We start from the raw sequence: 20,618 nt of genomic DNA, 5'->3' as shown, positions 1-20,618 counted from the left end.
ATGCCTTAATCTCTTTCCATCCTTGTAACAACCCGTGAAATAGGTAGGACTTGTTGACCCATCTTGCAGATGAGAAAAACTGAGGATCAGAGAAATTAAGTGACTCAGCTAATTTCATGTAATAAGCAAACAAAAAATCTAGGAGTTAAAAACTTTGAAACTCAGAATTTTTCTTTGTAGCATACTGCTTCTCTCCTACAAATCTTTTCTCCTTTTTTCTTTTCTTTCTTTCTCCTCTTCTGTCCTCTCTCTCTCTGTCTCTCTCCTCTCCTCCCCCCTCCCTTCCCCTCCCCTCCCTTCCTCACCCCTTTCCTCCCTTCCCCTCCCCTCCCCTCCTCTCCTCTCCTCCCTTCCCCTCCCCTCCCCTCCCCTCCTCTCCTCCCTTCCCCTCCCCTCCCCTCCTGTCCTCTCCTCTCCTCTCCTTTCTTCTCCTCTCCTCCCCTCCCTTCCTCACCCCTCTCCTCCCTTCCCCTCCCTTCCCCTCCCCTCCCCTCCTCTCCTCTCCTCTCCTTTCTTCTCCTCTCCTCCCCTCCCTTCCTCACCCCTCTCCTCCCTTCCCCTCCCCTCCCCTCCCCTCCTCTCCTCTCGCCTTCCCTCTCCTCTCCTCTCCTCTTTTTCTCTCTGTCTTTTGGGAGGAGGGATTTTAATCCTACACATGCGCAATGGAAGAAGAAACTATGCCACTACCCCAAGTGTTTCCATCCACCTTATGTTTTTATACCGTGCCATCCAATACCCTCTGCCCCATGTTTTGGAGCAGGCAGAAGCATGGTGGCCTTTTCACTTCTCCTGAGGTAGCCTTTCTCTCTCTGCATCAGCGAAACAGCAGTCAGTATGTAAACTAGACCTTATAGTCACATATTTATATTCCTTCTGGTTATCATGAGGACTTAAGAAATCCTAACCAAACAATTTCAACCCAGAAAACATGGATTAGGAAGTAGATTTCAAAAAGGTGGACAAAGGAAAAACAAGTAAGGAAATATAAAAGGAAGTCCAGGATGAAGTTAAAATGCTCGGAAGATCTGGCTGCTGGTTAGAAAATCATAATCATTGTATGAGTCACAGTATCAAAAAAAAAAGCCAGTCAGCAAAGTTTTCTCCGGAAGCCCAAGTTTCTGTGATCATTAGATCAAAACTAATTTCCCCTTAGGAAAGAACACCCTGTGAAGTTGTATGGTCCACACCCTTTTCAGCAAGTTCAGGGATAATTTTCTTAGGATAGTGAAGTGGGCCTCAAGCTTCTCCCATGTCTTTGAGACATTTATTGTCTTATTGGAGTGCTCAGCTCAAGAACAACACAACTCAATAGTAATAGCAATTAATCAGTGTCTTGAGGCCCTGTGTTAAGCTCTTCACCTGCAAAGTGGGTATAATTACGAATCCCAATTTTACAGTAAGAGGAGTGAGGATGGTTAGTTGGTTAGTTGGCTGATTGTACAGATGGTTGGACGGGTGGCTGACAGCTAGGGCAGTAGCTTGGATAGTTGGTTGGCTCATTGGTTGGTTGGTTAGGTAGTTGGTTGATTGACTGGATAGATAGTTGGATAGTTGGTTAAACAATTTTATAACTAAAGCCAGAGACAGTAATCTTCCCAGAACCCACACTGCCTCAGTGCATCCTCATATAAAAACAAGTGGAAATGGATTTCCACTTAGAATTGGAAACATCCAATATATGTTCATTCTTCAATGACTGCTTTCACAGGTGGTCTAACATGGTGGTTAAAGGCAAAACTATTTACACTGACTAGCTTCAAGTTGTGACTCTGACAGTAATAAAATGTGTGACCTAGGGCAAGTTTCCAAATCTTTCCATGCCTCAGTTTTCTCAACTATACAATGGGGATAGAAATATCCACCTCACAGAGTAATGGTGAAGAATGAATAGATAAGATATGAACAATGCATGGTATGGCTCCTGGAAATGATAAACATTCAATAAATATTCGTTATAAATTAAAAAAAAAAAACTCTGAAGATGTTTTCTTCCATGTTGTGGTTTCAGGTTGCTGGATTTGAAACCTCAGACAGCAATGGTATATACACTTTGGGCAAGTGACAATTTCCCCTGGAAATTCCCCAAAGGAATAGTTAGCACAGGCTATGACCTCTTGCTCACTACTAACAATATTCTTTTAGCAACCGTTGGGATAAACCCCTATTCAAATGTCATTTAAAGGTCCACATGCTTTGAAAATTAAGCCTCGAAGTTGCCCTGATTTCTGAACTTGATCTGATGCTCAAATGTCCCAGGTTTGTACTTTGAAGCTGTCATCCATTGTCCTCTTTGACTCTTAAATTTTGGCTCCAGGCAACCAATTGACACTGTTTTAAATAGAAAAGTCAGCCCTGCCTTCTCACCAAGGCCCCTTTCCACGGTTTCAGCAGACTCTTGCCATGTGTCATTCTCTTTTTTGTAACTTTTAATTAGGCATATGAGACCATGTTCCTCCTCTCCCCCAACTGCCCTCGAATGATCAGGTCCCCATTAAAAACAGCTGTGGGGGCTCATTAAGTTCAGTGCTTCTGGCTTCTCCATTGCACTTATGACCTGGCCCAACTCCCTCAGGCTTATCAGACACACTTAGCCTTAGATCCACTCCAGCCCCTTTGTCTCCCCCATCAATGCACTCTCTGGGCCTTGGCAGGAGTGCCCTGGCTGGTAGGTGGAGCCAGTGTGCCAGATGCTCTGCCATCTTGTAGAGGTGCATCTTTGGTTGGTCCAGTCAGAACCTGAGCCATGTAACTTGAGGGCCTGGCCATGGGGCTGACTTTTAAGGAGCTCCATTTCACCCAGGGTGAATGTTAACTTCTGAGCCATTGAGGCAACAGTTCACACACTCACTCCTTCCTTCAAGACATCTTTACTGAGCCCTTCTTAGGCACCTGGTGCCTGGCTGAGCACTGGGCAGTCAACGGGAAGCAAAGTCAGAAAAGGCCCTGCTCTCCTGGAGCTTACCGGTTAGCAGGAAAGATAAACTTACATGGTCATCAATTGTGATAAGTCCTGCAGAGTAAACTGACATGCAGTAGTCAGGGAAGGCTTCTCTGGGGGGGTAACATTTAAGTCAACCAAAGAAGGAGATGACATTGAAGACAATTCCTGAAGCCTGAGAAGAGCTTTGCAAGCAGAGAACACCACTGTAGAGGCACCAAAGTGGCAAAGGGTCATTGTGGTCAAGGAAAACACAGTTAGCATTCAGGACAGAAGGGAGGAACGAGGGCCATGTTCACCTCTGATCTCAGTCTGACCTGTAGGTACTAGTGTTTCCTCACTGCGTTCAGTCTCTTCTCCCACTCACCTGTGCAACACTTCTCATCTCCTGATGAGAGTACCAGGAGTTAGCAAACATGGTGGAAGGTGAGAAGGTGTCTCCTACTGAGGCATTGGAAGAGGTGTGAAGGCAGTGAGAGGATTGAAAACTTCATGATCAAAGTCAGCTCTACCCTTTCTTGTTCCAAAGGAATAGAGGCTAATAACCCTTATTAAAAATCTCTAAGACTTTTAAGGCCTTATAGGCATTTCCTCTGGCATCAGAAAGACCTGCTTGAATTATGACAGGGCAACGAGAAGGGCTACCTCCAGGCAGCCAGGCGCCTGCCTGCATGTTGGACCGCCCAGCTCAGCCAGAGGGTGGGTTTGAGGATAATTTGAATAGCGAAGGAGGACAGGGAGGCACAGGTGACCCCTACCAAGCACATCTTTCCTAGGTGACCCCTCTGCAATAAATTTTTTCAAAAGACAGTGTTTTGATAGGATCGTTAGTTAATGAAAAGATAGAGCAAATGATATGAAATAAGTGTCAAGCGTATTCCACAGTGGAAATATTAGGGATTGGATGATGAGACCTGGAGAAAAGTAGCAAGGAGTGGCACCTTCCTGTGCCTGATGTAGAGAGATTCAGGCCCCACCCTCAGATGCAAGAACCTAGTGCGTGTGTGTGTTTCTCTCTGCCTCTCTCACCACAAATGAAGACAACAGACAGTACAATACCGGGTTTGTAAGTGAATTGTTTCTCCAATCAAAACAAACAAAAGGCATCCTTCCAAACAAAAGGCAAAAAGCAACAAAGCTCAGCCAGTCGGTCAGGACCTCCTGCTATGAACTATGTAACAACTTCCCTTTCTGAAAAACTGTACAATTGTAGCATTAGGATACTTGTAAAAATGACACATCATAGGTGACCAATAAACATTTGCTGAGCAGATGGAAGCCTGCGTTCTTGGAGGACTTACTATGCATTAGGTACTATGCTCAGTACTTTACATGCACCCTCCCATTTAATCTTCTCAGCAACATTATGAAATACTTGGTGCTATCTCCATCTTTCAGATCAGAAAACAGACTCGGAGTGTTAGAAAGACTTTGTTTGAGGTCACACCGATAGCAAATGTCGTAGTCTCTGTTTCTCAAACTGGTGTCTTAGCCTTTGGGCTAGTACCCCTTCCAGTGTACACAAGGTTAGTACTGCCATTTGTCACTCCCAGGCACTCTGACCTTCCAATCTGTGACTGCCCAATTCCCATGGCCTGGGTTTGGGCTTTAACTTCAGGTATCTACCTGATCCACCTCTGTGACTAAGAATCAGACTTTTCTGAGTAATACGGAGCCATCCGAATAGTTGCAGGAAGATGCCTTTTTTAAAACATCAACTTCGCTCTGTGCTCTCCACCCTGCCCTTTATTGCTGCATTTTTAAAACAACCTCATCCCCAGATGTTTTGCCAAAGGTAGTTGTGAAGTAGGTGCTTACAAGTGGCTGTCTGAGCTCCTAATTTCTTCAAGCTCTTCAACTTGTTAGTGCACCCTTGGGGCAGGGTGACAGATAGACATCTTCTAAGATGTTGGGCTTAATTTGGGAGGAAAGGGTAGCACAATGAGGGAAAGCTGAGAAAATAGTTCCCATTTCCTTTTATTGGACAGGCCATATGGAGAAGGGAATTGAATATTATTTATTGTAAAGTGATATGGAAAAAACTGTTGATCAGACTGGATTCTAGCTAATTCTGTCCTGATTTATCCATAAACCCAGCACTCTGACCCCCTAACTCCAGTGGGCTTACTCCACTGCACTCTGCTTCTCAATAATAATTTAATCAAAGTGGTCATTGACAGGGAGGTCTGTTTAGAAAGTCATCTTGTCACTCAATTTGCCTTTTAATGTTTACAGTTAGACAAAGTAACACCAGTGTCTATAAAGAAAATGTGGCTGGGCACAATGGCTCACAACTGTAATCCCAACACTTTGGGAGGCCAAGGCAGGCAGATCATTTGAGGTCAGGAGTTTGACAGCAGCCTGGCCAACATGGTGAAATCCCATCTTTACTAAAAATTCAAAAATTAGCCGGGCATTGGAGTGTGCACCTGTAGTCTCAGCTACTCAGGAGGCTGAAGCAGGAGAATCACCTGAACCTGGGAGGCAGAGGTTGCAGTGAGCTGACATCACGTGCCACTGCACTCCAGCCTGGGCAACAGAGTGAGACTCCATCTAAAAAAAAAAAAAAAATGCAGTAGCACCTTTCAGATTCAGTGACCAAGGTCTACATCAGTGACACAGCACCCTGCCTTGGACTTGTAATTTTCCTCAGTGATTTGTAAATCCCAATGTTGACAGTACCTGTTTCTTGCTTAATATGGTGCACAAGTCTTTTTATACTCAGTGTGACCTTGAAATTCAAAGTTAGCCATAAACAAGTATGGTAAGGCATCTTCTCTGCTGCCAAGTTTCTGTCCTGGAATCTTAATATAAGAGGGAAAGGTTGATTTAAATAGTGTTAAATAGAAGCATGGTATAAGAAATAAATACCAACTGGTACTCAGTGTAGAAGAAATAAATGCTGTTCCCCAGCCCATGCACGGGAAACGTGCCTACTTTGCTGGGGAAGATGTGAGGCCTAGGCCAGGCACAGTGGCTCACGCCTGTAATCCTAGCACTTTGGGATGCCAAGGCAGAAGGATCACTTGAGGCCAGGAGTTCAAAACCAGCCTGGGCAACATTGTGAAACCCTGTCTCTATTTTAAAAATACACAAAAATTAGCTGGGTGTAGTAGCATATGCCTGTGATCCCAGCTACTCAGGAGGCTGAGGCAAGAGAATCACTTGAACCTGGGAGGCAGAGGTTGCAGTGAGCTAAGATCATGCCACCGCACTCCAGCCTGGGCAACAGAGTGAGACTTGGTCTCCAAAAAAAAAAAAAAAGTGGCCCCCTTTGGTGGAAATGGAAGCTTAGGCATGTTGTCCTTCAGGGGCCCTGGCCAGTTCTCCGCCGTCATTGTTCCTCTTCCCATCATTGTTTGCTAGGATGTAGAGCAATCTTACCAAAATGAGTGGTTCATTAAGTGTATTTTTAGACTCTAGCCCATAATGGACTTATTTTTTTCTTCCATAGATTATTCCATAGCAAGTTGCAGAGATGGATAGAAAAATCCCCCTAAACTATGCCTTGGTTCAGATATTAGCTTAAGAATTGCTATGTCCAGGGAGTCTAGGAACCTATAATTGGGGTTGATACCACTTGACCACACTGACCCAGACGTCAGTCACTTTTATTGTTTTTACTTGCTTTCAGCCACAGTAATAACATCCCAGACACTTGGTACATTGATTTTTCTGCCATTTGTTCTGGTTTCCTTTGGTAGCAGTTATCAGACAAGATCTGTCTTAGATATCCATAGAGATTAGATATAAATATAGGTAAAGATATAGATACAGATATAGATACACCACACACACACACACACACACACACACACATTATATAAAGGGATTGCTTTTTTCAAACAAGGAAAGCCTTCCATGAGCAGGCGAAATCCCTGGACCCTAACTGTGTCCTGCTGTCTTTTAGAAAGTAAGGGTGGGGGTCAGCCAGTAGAAGGAGTGTGGGCTTTGGAGTCCCATAGCAGTGGACTCAAGTTTCACTTGTGTGTGTGTGTGTGACCTTGGAGAAGACAACATCTCTGGGGCTCGGTTTTCTCTTCTTTCCAAGAGAAAAATTCCCTTCTTGATGCTGTGAAAAGTGAGGTTTGCATGAGTCGATGTCCTCCTGTAGCTGCCATCCTCCTTATTCTTCTTCTTACATTCTTATTGTTACTATTAGTGACAGTCATGTTTTATGAAAAACCTCTTTGTGTGATAGTTTTCATCTGGTATTCTCCCAAGGAGGCCACTCCCCTATTTTTGCAGCTTGGTTTTCCAAGTTCTGAGTTAAAACAGTGTTTGCCCCTGCTCCAGAGCTCTCAGCTCTGTTTCTTCCACACCAGAAGTGGGAGTAGGAGGGAGCAGGGCAGATGCCTGAGAAGTGAGTCTTCTGATCTCCCTTCTACTGGTGCTGGCTGTTATAAGGAGCATTATAAGGAGAAAGGTCAGAAAAAGAACCAAATGTTTACAGCAAATAATAAAAAGTTATTTTGAATATTTTTCTCTAAATAAAGTGGAAAGTATGAAACTGTTTATTTTTTAAATAAATTTAGGTTATATTTGCAATTGTACTCTAATTTTCCAAAGAAACAAATGGGGTTTAGGGCCGGGAGTTTAGTGTTTCTGATAAGATGATAAAATAGCACAATATGAAATCCTTCACTTTACATTTGATTTTTCTCAGAATGACCACAGAAAGGGTAAAATATAGTAAAGAATTTGATCAGTTTTCCTAGGTACTTTTCTTAGTCCTTTGCTGTTGAAATTATTCTCTTTGGAAGTACGGCTCATGTTTTATTTGTAGCAAGTATTTATTTTTTCATCTTTCTGCCTCTGACAGATTCTAATGTGCCAATGGCTTCCTGTGTGATTGGAGCTGTTTAACATTACTTTCGTGGACTTCATGAAATCTTGCCTCTTTGTCAAGATTTTCAATTGACTTTATAATCTATTTGCCTTGCACCTGTATTGCATTGCTCAGTATTTACAGTATTAGGCAAACAGAAAGATATTGACCAAAGATATAGGTCTAATAGCAAGAGTACTAATTAGTTAGAGATGTTGGAATAGGGACTAAGTTTTAATTAGGAGTAGAGGTTATGATGATTTGTGGCATTATATGCAACTGTGGGGATTTGAATATTGACAATATCGGAATATGGAGGCCACTTCTGTACTCAACATGTATTTACTGACTCAACAGAGGTTAGCCTCCCCTTGCTTCAGTGTCTGTATCTGCAGAATGAGCATCATGATGTTACCGGAAAGGGATCCCAATCCAGACCCCAAGAGAGGGTTCTTGGACCTCACACAAGAAAGAATTCAGGGAAAGTCCACAGAGTAAACTGAAAACAAGTTTATTAAGAATGTAAAGGAATAAAAGAATGGCTATTTCATAGGTAGAGCGGCCTCGAGGGCTGCTGGTTGCCCATTTTTATCGTTATTTCTTGATGATATGCTAAACAATGGGTGGATTATTCATGCCTCTCCTTTTTAGACCATATAGGGTATCTTCCTGACGTTGCCATGGCATTTGTAAACTGTCATGGCACTGATTGGAATGTAGCAGTGAGGATGATCAGAGGTTACTCTCATCACCATCTTGGTTTTGGTGGTTTTAGCCAGCTTCTTTACTGCATCCTGTTTATCGGCAAGATCTTTATGACCTGTATCTTGTGCTGACCTCCTAACTCATCCTGTGACACAGAATGCCTTAACTGTCTGGGAATGCAGCCCAATAGGTCTCAGCCTCATTTTACCCAGCCCCTATTCAAGATGGAGTTGCTCTGGTTCAAACACCTCTAACACTTCCCCCCTCCCTTTTATAAGAAAACCCCTAATCCTAAGGGTTGCAGAGGGATAAAGATGCATCTTCTGTAACTTCTTCATGCTGATAGGGGCAATGCCATTCCTGCCTAACTATTGGGTCTCTTGCATTCAGAGTAGAGAGGAGCTCAGTCGGAAAGCATTGGTATGGCAAGGGCTGTTTATAACTCCGAGTTCTGACAAAAGATGATATCTAGAAGATTAAAATCTAGAAGATTAAAAAGTGCTCAGTTTAAGAAAACATTTAGTAAGCTTGTCCAGCCTTTCTACACAAAGAGTACAATAGCAACGTATTCCAAAACAGTAAAACAAAATAAGTAAAATTATCCCAAGTAAACTAAATAAGGCGTTCCATGAACTGGGCAACTGTTGGAACCAAGCTGATACGGGGTTGCTAGCTGATTCCAATACATGCCCAGAATTAGAATATTGATCCAGATTTTTACATTACCCATCCCTCTTGTTTCTTCTGAGCAGCAGTCAAGAGATCACTGGTTGGTTCACAGGAATAAACAGGGTTGGCCTAAATTACAGAAAAAAACTTAAAATCAACTGATGAGACTAGAACTTAATAACAGGTATACCACAGTTCTTGAAACATAATTTTTCTCTCTTTAGTTTCCCATTTTTGCTAGAGACAAATCATAGTAAGACTAATTTGCTTTATTATACCTGGCCTGATTATTTGTATGCAGTGCAGCAAGAATGATTATTTTTCACATAGGGTTTTAAATTTGTCTTTGATGAAATTTTGTTCCATAGAGGGAATCTCAGATAAGACTTTTTTTTAAAGCCAAGCCTAGCCATGGGTTTGTACCCCAGATATCTATGAGTTGAGTAAATTCTTCTCCTCTTGAGGTCCCAAGATAACTTGGGGCTCCTGGGCCTTTCAGAAGGTGACATTCTTTGCTTACCACAGGTCAGGAACCCTGTACAGGGACTGTGTAGACAAGGTATGAGGCTAGTTTTTTTCAAGGGGCTCTTCTTGGCTCTCTAAGTCAAGTTCGATTCCTTAAAGGTAAACACACCATTCCAGTCAAAGCCTTGGTAAAATAACCAGTTTCTCTGATTGTATCCTATTACAAAAGAAAACAGATTCTTACTGCATTTATGCAAATAACTATATTGCCATAAGTTAAGAGACTCTCAAATAGTTTCCAAATTCTGGAGGAACCAGGTAGAGAGAAACAAATGTTCTCTAAATTTTTTTCACAGAAGTATAGTTTACTCAATTGTTAAAAGCTGTAAATAGCTCAAAAGAAAAGTTTTCTTGGCCCTGGAAAACAAAAAGGATCAGCAATGTTTTAAGCAAAAAAGTAAAAGAAAAAATATTACTTCAGTTTTTTATTAGTTCAGTTCATGCAGTTGACTCCTGTTCTGCTTGAACAGAACTCCTGTTCTGTCATGAACATTTCAGATCTCTAGGAGAGTCCTGAAAGTTCCTTCCTCTATTCTAATGTCACAATCTCCAACGTTATCAGAAACCTGCATTCAATAGCACCTGTCAGAGTTCTATAGTTGATTATAAACCATCTTTTGAAGAAGATTAAAACAAGACAACAATTGTCTGTGGATGATAAAAAGTCTTAGGACAGCCACTATTAAAGCCACAATTGATAAGGAAATTTGGTTACTTCTGTGGCATCCAAATTTTACATAACAATTATAACTATTAGTAACATACAGTAAGCCATGTTAGAATTATAGGAGCTTCTTATAATTTTGGAACACATACACATACCAATAACACAACTACACAAATATATCCCAAAGAAAGCCAAACACTATTTCACATTTGATAATGCTTCCTGTTATGATTTTTATACCAAATAAGCCAAGTTTTACCTTTTCATTAGTATACTATTAATGTTAAATCCAATTCTTAATAAAACCTTATAGACAAATGTATTCAGTCTTAATCAGTTTGATCATAAGGTAAGGTTTTCATAAACCTTGTATAACCCTTTACATTTTTTTTCTGAAAGAGCAGATCGGTATTCTAAGAAAAACCTGTTGTGCTTTTATTCCAGTGTTTAATTTACAGAAAAACTGAATACTACCTCTTTAACTTTAGTCAATGTCCACACACAGAATTTCTTTTACAATTAATATTTTACAAACCTTCCACAAGTCATTCAAACTTTTAGCTTTATCCTAACTTAAAACAGTCCTTTAACCCTTTAATCTAGGCAGAAAAAATCCACCTTCCAAAATATATTCTACTTTTCTTACACACCTTGCATGTAGAACTGTTTCCTTGGTAGTCTCAAATACATGTTACAGTGTTAACTCTTAGCAACTTTTACTTTTGGTTAAAACCTTGGTAAGTAAGGGATTTTAATTATGTACTAGGTGCCGAGCCTAGAACACCATAAGGTCTGACTCTTTCCAGCATAACTAGAGGGCATGACTCTCCACATGTCCCCAGGCCTTATCTAGAATCTAATGCTCCAAAATAGGTAAGCTGAACAATTTTCAAAAATCAAAGAAGCAGTTTATGACCTTAAAATATTTAGCAAAGCTAATATCTGACTTGCATAATTTAGACCAAATGTTTACATTTTTGAAGATATTTTTATTTTATCAATAATCTTTAAAACTGTCTTTATTTCCCAAAGATTGCTAAAGTCACCTGAACTAAAAGACATTACACTTTTTACTTTTCTGACAATATTTGATTTAAGTATCTATTATTTTTAAGCCAATGAATCAAAGCTCTTTTATATTACACATACAACACATATAAATACACAGACAGGCAGAAGATGAAGGACTCATTCCCTAAACCAGGAATTGAACCCTGAACCCATGCTGCCATTGTGAAAAGAGAAAGCACAGTCACATGGTTACAAGGTCAAGTTTCCAAGGACATACAAGACCATAGGGAAATGTCATCCAGTTTTGTTTTGTTTTTTTTCTTTTTTCAGGGATGTGCAGCAAAGTTTTTAACTGACCAGTTTACTGCACCCTCTTGAACAGCGGGCTTATGGGAGTCCTAGGCTCGCACTCTACCCTAGAGTACCCCTCTTTTATGACAGAACAATACAGAAAGACACACACAGCACACCAGATTCCCTACAGTTTAAGACTAGCCTCACAAATCCTTTTTCCCATTTATCAAAACTTTACAGAGGATTTTTACCTAACAGAGGATAAATCCTATACAGAGGATTTTTACCTAAACAGTGATTTTTACCATTCATTCAACCCATTGGGAGCAGGGGGAGAGGGAGAAAGAGAGAGAGAGAGAGAGAGAAAGGGGGGGTGGAGAGAGAGAGAAAAAGAGGCTAGAAGTCTGACTGGTAAGAAATTTTTACCCTTTTATTGGCATCCCAGGCTTCTGGGTTCCCTTTCCCTGAGCGGCCCTAGCGACCTGGCTGGCTGGACCACAGCCCTGAGAGCCAAGCCGCAACACAAAGGAAAATGATTTTCCATTCTGGCCAGAACAAAATACATGTGACAAAACACAGACATTAGCCCCTTTGCTTAGCGCCCAGTATCAAACTGGCAAGGCTCATACTGGCTCCCCATTGGGTCCCATCATTGTTAATCCAACCTCTGACCAGGAGTTTCAACTTGTTGCCTCTGGGCAAGATGGTGGCCCTGGGTAACAGATAAGAAAGGGAAAGGAGAGAGAGCAAAGCATTGCCTGTGGCAGGGTGGGGAAAGTGAAGAGCTCAGGGAGGCCAGAGAAAGACCCTCCTATTAACAGCGAAACTGAAAAGTTCAGGTGGCCACTTGTCGATAGTGAAGGGATCTTTTCTGGCAGTCCCATCAGCTCTCAAGTTTCCCTTTTTGGGGGGAGGAAAAAGCTCCCCATGTCCTGTGGTCCTGTACATGCCTTATCCTGTCACTCATAGCCCTTAGCAACAAGTGCAAGACAGATTAATCCAAAGAGAATAGTAGTTAACATTCCATAGTGCCAAACCCGTTCTTAGCTGAGAGGGACTTTACTGAGAGGAGCCTCTAACCCCCTAAATCCTAGGAATGACTCTAACCTTCCTAAGTTGAGTCTTGAACCCAAGTTTGATCAAGCATCCTTGCCTTTCATTTATAGGAGGCTTTAGCCCACTCTGCCTTAGGAGAGACTCTAACTCCCCTAAGTTGGGCCTCTAACCCAGTCCCATCCTTTACCCAGGTAGATGCACCCCACCTACCCAAAGTCAGTCAACTGGTGCATGCAGATGATTTTCCTTTGGGTCGGGGGTCTCTTCGGTGTCATCCATCCGGGATTCACCAGAAAGATGTTACTGGAAATGGGTCCTGATCCAGACCCCAAGAGAGGGTTCTTGGATCTCATGTAAGAAAGAATTCAGGGCAAGTTTATAAAAGTGAAAACAAATTTATTAGGAAAGTAAAGGGATCAAGAATGGCTACACTGTAGGCAGAGCATCCTTGAGGGCTGCTGGTTGCCCATTTTTATGGTTTTTTTTTAAATTATAGGCTAAACGGGGTGGATTATTCATGCCTCCCCTTTTTAGACCAATAGGGTAACTTCTTGACATTGCCATGACATTTGTTTACTGTCATGGCACTGGTGGGAGTATAGCAGTGAAGATGACCAGAGGTCACACTCTTCGCCACTTTGGTTTTGGTGGGTTTTAGCCGGCTTCTTTATTGCAACCTGTTGTATCAGCAAGGTCTTTATGACTTGTATCTTATGCCGACCTCCTATCTCATCCTGTGACTTAGAATGCCTTAACTTTCTGGGAATGCAGCCCAACAGGTCTTAGCCTCATTTTCTCCAGCCTCTAAAGATGGAATTCCTGTGGTTCAAATGCTTCTGACAATGACATTCAGATTAGCAAGGATACAGAGTTGTCTGTTATGACCCAATGTACACTAGGTTAAAGCTCATTGTAGTACTAGTATAATCTAAGGCTTTGCTGTCCAAAATAAGTTTCCACAATGATAGAAATGTCCAAAAGTGTAGTCACTAACCAGAGGTAGCTGTGGAACCCTTGAAATGTGACTTGTGCAACTAAGGAACTGAATTTTTAGTTGCATTAATTTTAATTAAGTTGAAATTAAATTTAAATTTACATAAGACTGGTGGCTACCATATTAGAAACACAGTTCTATGAGATTGCTTCCATAATGCTATCTCCTGACAATGGAGAAAGCTTATCAAGACTCCCTCCAGGACCAAGGTAGTGTCCCTGAGGCCAAGAGCTTCTTCAAATAGCAAAGCTGTGAACAGGTTACTCAAGTAATTCATCTGATCCCTTTGTATAACCAGGAGAAGCTCTGCTGTTCACCAGAGCAGCCAACTCTTTTGTAAGAGGTGCTAGCAGGGCTTTTAATTTTCTGTTGATTCTGCACAGTCACTGTCTAGTAATAAAGGACGGGCCATTCTGACCAACTCACTGCTGCCCTTTTGTGCCTAACCAAAACCACCCCTGTGGATAGGCAAATGTCCCAGAAAACATCAGCCCCGTGGTGGCCTGGAGCTAGGCGGAATTTAGCTCAGAGTAAAGATATGTTACAAATTAAATGTTGCAGTTGGTATGTAAAGCTGCAATAAATAGAAACTGAGTTACATCAAGGACGGAATTAAACCTTAAGTTTAAACTCCACAGCACTGTAATTAAAACTTAGCCTGTAGCAAATCATTCACTTGAGATTAAAGTAGTGTGGGGGAAGCAGAGGTTTGGGCTTACCTTGCTTTCTACAATTTATAAGTCTGAGCTACCAAAAGCTAACAGCCCTGCCCCAAATCCAGCTCCCAATTAAAAACACAGTTTGAAAACCTTTAGGAGGCCTGAGGGGCCCCTTTAACAGAAGTCTGCCCCTTCCCCGCTGCCTCAGTCTATGAACAAATTAAAAAATATTACCTGGTCCCCTGATGGTCCTCTGAGCTGACACGGTGTTTTCATTAATACATCATTAGAGTAATGACATTGTGCTGGCGTTTTGCTTTCAAAACAGCCTGCACTTCAACCGCCAATACAGGCTCAGGGGCTTCTGAGCACTTTGTTCCTGGGAAATATTATTCAGGTCATATAAAGAAAAAAAAAGGAAGACAAACTGTAATTCATCATTTTTTAATGCATATGCTTTTTATCCCAATCTGGATCATTCAAGACTTGTTCAGTGTTTTATTTTTGTTTGTTAGTTTTGCAGAGTAAACACCGGGGTTATCTTAACCATGGCCTTACAGCCTAGAACCAGCAGGCTTTTGCAATCGCCAGAAAACAATTGCCTTCCAAAAAAATAAGTTTATCTCAGGTTGGAAGTGTGTCATTCTGTTTAAAAGCAGTGTGATGGCCTGAAGTTGAAGCTGTTTTTTTGTTGTTTGTTTTTTGTTTTTAATTTTCTAGACTGTGAACTGTTACCTCATAGACAATAATGGATTTATTTTGGTGTCTGAAGACTACACACAGGTGAGTGAAAATTTTCTACCAACTCAAAGTAAGGAGCTCAGAATGTGCTTGGGTCAGGGGGAACAAATTATGGTGTTAAAACTTTGAGACAATGATCTTTATTTAGGAGGTAATAGCAGGAGATTATAAAACCTTATTTCCATCCCTCTAAGAATGCCACAGTCTGCTTCTTAGCAGGCCCCAAAGAGTTTTTACCTCCCAGTGGGGGGTGCAGGGGGGTGACAGTGCCCAGGGTCTGTTCTCTCACTCATAAAATGTTCAATTTATAGAACTCTTAGCCAAAGAGTTGTCTGTGCCACATAAAGAACTTTTGCCTCGAGGGTGGGGTACCTTACATAGTTTGGGCAACTTTAAGGTTTTTTTCCTTCCGATATTTCATCTTCATATGTGTGCACACACATACACGTATGTTTCTACATAATTATTGTTTATGGCTTTCGTTCTGGTTTTTGCTTTTTAAAAATCAGAGTTCAAGGATTAACAACTTGGGCTCTCAACACCAAGGGACAAGGGTCCAGAGATAGAAGAGGAATATTCTTCATTTGACGTAGGGGTGGGAGGGAGAGAGATGAAAAGAAACCAAGCTGTGGGCTTGAGCACAGAAATCTCCACTCTGCCTGGAAATCAAAATAAGAGTGAAAGTCAATGGTACTGTAATAGAAAAACAGGTTTTCCACTCAAATTTTCTGCATTAAAACTTTTCCTGCAATTAGAAATTACATTAATGTATAAAAAAAAGGTAAAATACAAACAAGTTCAACAGTGCACATAATAAAGTAACACCGTCAGAGGAGGAAGGTGGCTTCTGATGTTAGCTCTCTTCCTTAACTAGTTTTGGGATCATCAGCAAGTTCTTTAAGTTGTCTAGACCTCTAGATAGGCTCTGTGCAATGAGGATGGTTGACTATATCAGGTTTTTTCTAATTCAAATATTTGAGTATACTAATACATTATAATGAAGTCTCTTTTAAGTCATTTAAAATTCTTTAGTAGTCAGCAGTATGACAGGTTCACTGCTTAATCAGTTAGTTAATTGTCCTTAAGTGTGGCTTCTTAGGGTCTGAAATGAATGGTTTGGTGATTTATAAACAGGGGCTCCAGGAAACTTGAGGAATTGTGCTTTCATTTCCTGTCTTATTTTATGAGAATGTTGTGGGATTTTCAGTGCACCTTGGTTGCACTATTGAGACTCAAAATGCCCATTCCCAGTCTCCTCTGATGCTGAACATCACTAGACATGGGACAGTCGATGGACATTAGATAGGATGAATGGGCCCATGAAACAAGGCCAGTCCCTGAGACAGCAGGAAAGTCCTTTGGCCTATAGTTATGTGCCCTGTTGGCTGTGAGGAGGAACATAGGCATTCAAGAATCTACGGAGCAAGAATACAAATTAGTTGCCTGGAGGGAGGAGCTCTAGTCTTCTGGTCTACTCATGTAGGGCTGAGATAGGAATGATCCCGGGGCTCAGGAAGGATGCAGTGGATGTCTTCCAGGGGTGAGTCCTGGACCAGCCAACGAATGATGGAAACAGTGACTCTATTTCAGCCATGAGCAGCCATGGCCACTACAGATTCTCTGCTCTATGTCTCCATGGAATAAGCCTGCAATAGACCCAGTGAGCCTGCCAGCCTGCTCAGCCTGGGCTTGTTTGATGTTGTCTGACTTCCTGTGCCCCAATTAGGATAATTCTTCATCTAACAACCAGTTTCATTGAAACTGGCATATTACACACACAAAATACAAATGTCCTTCTTGCTCCTAGCAGTAGTATACACGCCCACAGAGTTTGCAAAAGTTTCCAAGTTTCCCTGTAGTGAAAAAGGAAGTGCTCAATATTCAGTCAGAGAAATGTTGTTTCCTTCTTCCTCCTTTTCTCCCCCTTTACATTTTGCCAAAGTTTATATGTATGTGTTGCTGCCGGAAAACTCCCAGGAGTGTGGTTGAGGTCATTCAGTTAGTTGCAATGGAATTGGGGTTTAGTTAATACAAAGCCTAAGGAATATACATAGTTTGGATTCTTATTGCAGTGCCCTCCACCCACCCACCCACCCACCCACTCACAAGCTACAAATCTTCAGAGCACCCAGAGTAGAGATGGGGCTTCTCTGCTGGTCAACACTGGCTCATTTCAGCATGTTGGCAGAAGGCCGTTGCTGCAGGCTCTGTTCCATGCACTGCATACGCCCTCCCCCATGGGACACCTTGCATGATAGTGGCTCCAGAAGTTTAGAGGGCATGCATGAGGATGTTAATTCTTCATTCCACCAAAGTTTGCAAATCTTGGCCAGCACCAAGAAGTAGACTTACGAAAACATCAGCCTGGTGGTGGGGAATGACTGCAAAGCTTCGAATGACCTTAAGACGGCCTCAGGTGTGGGGTAGGCCATTAGAAGTCTGATTGGCCATGCTGTCTCTTCAAGGGGCTGGATAGTCTTACTCTTGGTCAACAAGTCAACTGCCTATGACAAAATGAAAGTGATCCTCAGAAAGTGATTCTGAGAAAGGATGGATTCTCAACTGCAGGAACTTTATAGGGCTGATGAAGTGGACTGCTGTATTTCCCTAAACAGGTCATCCAGGAATTATAAACAATTCTTTTTATTAGTGCTTAGGAAGCCCTCTCATAGCCTGTTTCTGCCTATATGAAGTAGTGTTTTAATCACAAGGGATTATGTGCACATTACTACCTACTCCATCCAAGGGTGGGGGGTATATGTGTGTGCACATGTGTGTGCATGCATGTTTTAATTTCAGCATTCAGCATGGGTTACGCGGCCCCCTCCCATGTACTGTGGAAGCATTCACATCTGCTCACTAGTTTGCTGTGTAATCCCATAACTTCTCATGACTGTTAAAACCTTTTCCACTTTCCTGAAAACCTGCCTTTTGCTCCTGTCAGTTCCAGGACACAGACTGTGTCCCTTTTCATTTCTTCTCTCCTGTTTGGGCACATTATTTATCTACACCTCCTCATATGTCTTCTTCCCCATAGACTGGAGACTTTTTTGGTGAGATCGAGGGAGCTGTGATGAACAAATTGCTAACAATGGGCTCCTTTAAAAGGTAAGGGTTTTATGGTCCACTGCATTCCCCCCAAAAGTTTTCCTAAATAAAATAAAACAAGCCAAGGTCAAATAAAGCAAGCCCAGACTTGACCCCGTAGCTGGTTTTTACTTGTGTTCATGCTCCAAAAGATCTCTCTGAAATTCGATGCCTCTTGCACGAGTGTTAGAGTCTTAGAAACTCAGCTCACAATGAGTTTCCTGTTCACCCAGCAGAGTGTTTATTGGAGGCCAATATTGAGTAGGAGGCTACACAGTGATGTGATTGTGTCAGTCTGAAGCAAGTCACTGGGAAGAAGTAGGAAAGGTTTTCACCTGGCCAGAAGGGTGGAGTGTATTTTGTCTCCCATTGATTAACCTGGGAAGCTTCCTAGAAATCTGGAACTTGGGGATGAAAGGTGGTATTTAGAGACTTCTTGATGTTGTTTTAGAAAATCAAGTGAAAATTCTCAAAATCCGCTCTTGATGGAGGTAAGTTTAAGTCTGCTTCTGGAAGAAAACCTAGATGATGCCAAATTCCACAGGTGGCAGATACTGACTACTCATCCAGGTGTAAGAACTCTCGCTGATCCTGAATAAAGCTTGTGTAGGGCAGCTTCCTTATGGCCCTATGTCCCTCATGGGCAGCAGCCATGCTCTTGGGAATACCTAAACTTCTGGGAAAAGCCATCATCCCATGAGATCAGGTGTTAGAATGTCTCCCTGGGCGTCGGTGCTGTCTCCCTTCCCTTGGCCTCCCAGGAAGAATGTTAGCCTTTGAAGTGGTGCTTTAATGGGCATATTTGATACTGTTAAATATATAATGGCAGGAAATCCAAGGATGGCCCTCCAGCTTCCCTGAGAGATCCATTGCACATCGGTGGCCAGTGGGTAGGCAGGCCCCTGGTTTATTACTCCCCTGCAGCTGAATGCTAGGAAGTGTTAGCTCAGGAAATCAGACTTTTAAGCTAGTCAACAAGACCAACTGAGCACTTTGCTGAAAGCAGGGAATTCAAAAACGATGACCCAGTGTTTGAAATTCCATAGCTTGTTTGTGCCAGAAGGGAGGGAAAAAAAAGAAATGATATAAAAACCTGGCCTAGCGCCAGCACTTCTGCAATCTCTGACACACTTGCTTGCTCTCAGGCCTGCCTGTAGCAGATCGTCCCCTCCTGCTCCCTTCCCTTCTAAAAAAAATTCAAGTACAGTTTTCTTCTTTGCCAAGAGTCATTGTACACATGCTTGAAAACTCTGCTTGGATCTGGGCTGGAGTGGCTATGGAGTTTTCCACCACTTCTTCAAGCTTCCTGCAGCAGCTCCTGGCCTGCCATCCACGGCACCACTGACTTTTCCTATCTTTATGTGGATGTGTGCATTTGTATCATGTTAACTTCTTTTCAACTTGGTGGGGGGAGGAGACAAAAGATGAGGACTAATCGCACACATGTTTCTCATTTGAAAGCACATTTTTCAACTTCTTTAACAAACCTATTTTTTCCTGTCCCTCTTGGATATTCCTTTCAAACTGTTTGGTGGGAGAAAGAGAAAGGCTGTAATGGAATTTTGAACCTCTAGTCTTCTCCTTCATATGGGTGAAGTACAGTTGGCATGAATCTAGAACTTTCTTTTACTACAAGAGTAGCCAACATATTTGAGAAGAAGGAAGGGCTGGGAACTCAGTTATTACAGCAACTGCTGTCATCCAGGAGCGAGTTGACAAACCTCCTGGGCTTCTTTGACGGGCCTCCTCACTGGGGCCAGTAGAGCATTGAGAGTTTGATTTTTGGAGTCAGACAGACTGGGGTCAAATCTAGGCTCTGACATTACCAGCTGCTTGATTTAGTCAGATTACCTCTGCAAACACTGGTTTCTCTACATGGAAAATGAAGATGGCAATAATTACTTCCAAGGGTTGCTGTCAGAGCTAGTGAGATCATAATAAGCATAAAGTTCTTAGCACAGAACTTGGCATGTATGAAGAGCTCAATTAGTTGTGAGCTGCAGCCATGATTTTTGTTGTAGATCTTTGCTCTGTCTTGAATTTGCTTTCCACTTGGCACCAGGTATTGCTTCATCTACATTTATACCTCTCCCTACAGGCTTCCTATGACACCATATGATGGGTCTCTGGTGTTGGAGGACCATAGTCCTTGCAATCACACATTCGTGCCCTTACCTTTCCCAGCATGCAGTCCTTGCTCAGAGCATAAGGTTGACAGTCCTGTCATTCAGAGAAGATCTGTATTTCAGAAGCAGTGAAAGGATATAGTTGGCTGTAACTGACAGCACTCTGGGTCAGAAGTCATGCACCACGTTGAATTGAGCCCACCCCCAAACATGGATTACATGAGGCTGCGTTGCTCTGGTACTGTGGTTAGCCCAGGTGAAACTCGAGATCCGTTTACTGTGCCAATCCCTCATCTCAGCATCTTGGACAGTACCGGG

General features: G+C 42.2%; 1 protein-coding gene across 1 annotated transcript in view; it reads left to right on the top strand.

The window, feature by feature from the left end:
* Positions 1-20,618, top strand: part of CACNA2D3 (calcium voltage-gated channel auxiliary subunit alpha2delta 3) — a 961,034-nt gene that overhangs the window by 855,891 nt on the left and 84,525 nt on the right. Inside the window, 2 exon segments of the mRNA XM_058443425.1 lie at positions 15,067-15,129; positions 18,125-18,195. Coding sequence (XP_058299408.1) covers positions 15,067-15,129; positions 18,125-18,195 — 134 coding nt within the window.

This window comes from Hylobates moloch, unplaced genomic scaffold (assembly GCF_009828535.3).
Source record: "Hylobates moloch isolate HMO894 unplaced genomic scaffold, HMol_V3 SCAFFOLD_8, whole genome shotgun sequence".
Taxonomy (NCBI): Eukaryota; Metazoa; Chordata; class Mammalia; order Primates; family Hylobatidae; genus Hylobates; species Hylobates moloch.
Note: the sequence above shows the minus strand (reverse complement) of the source record. Positions and strands in the feature narration are given on the sequence as shown.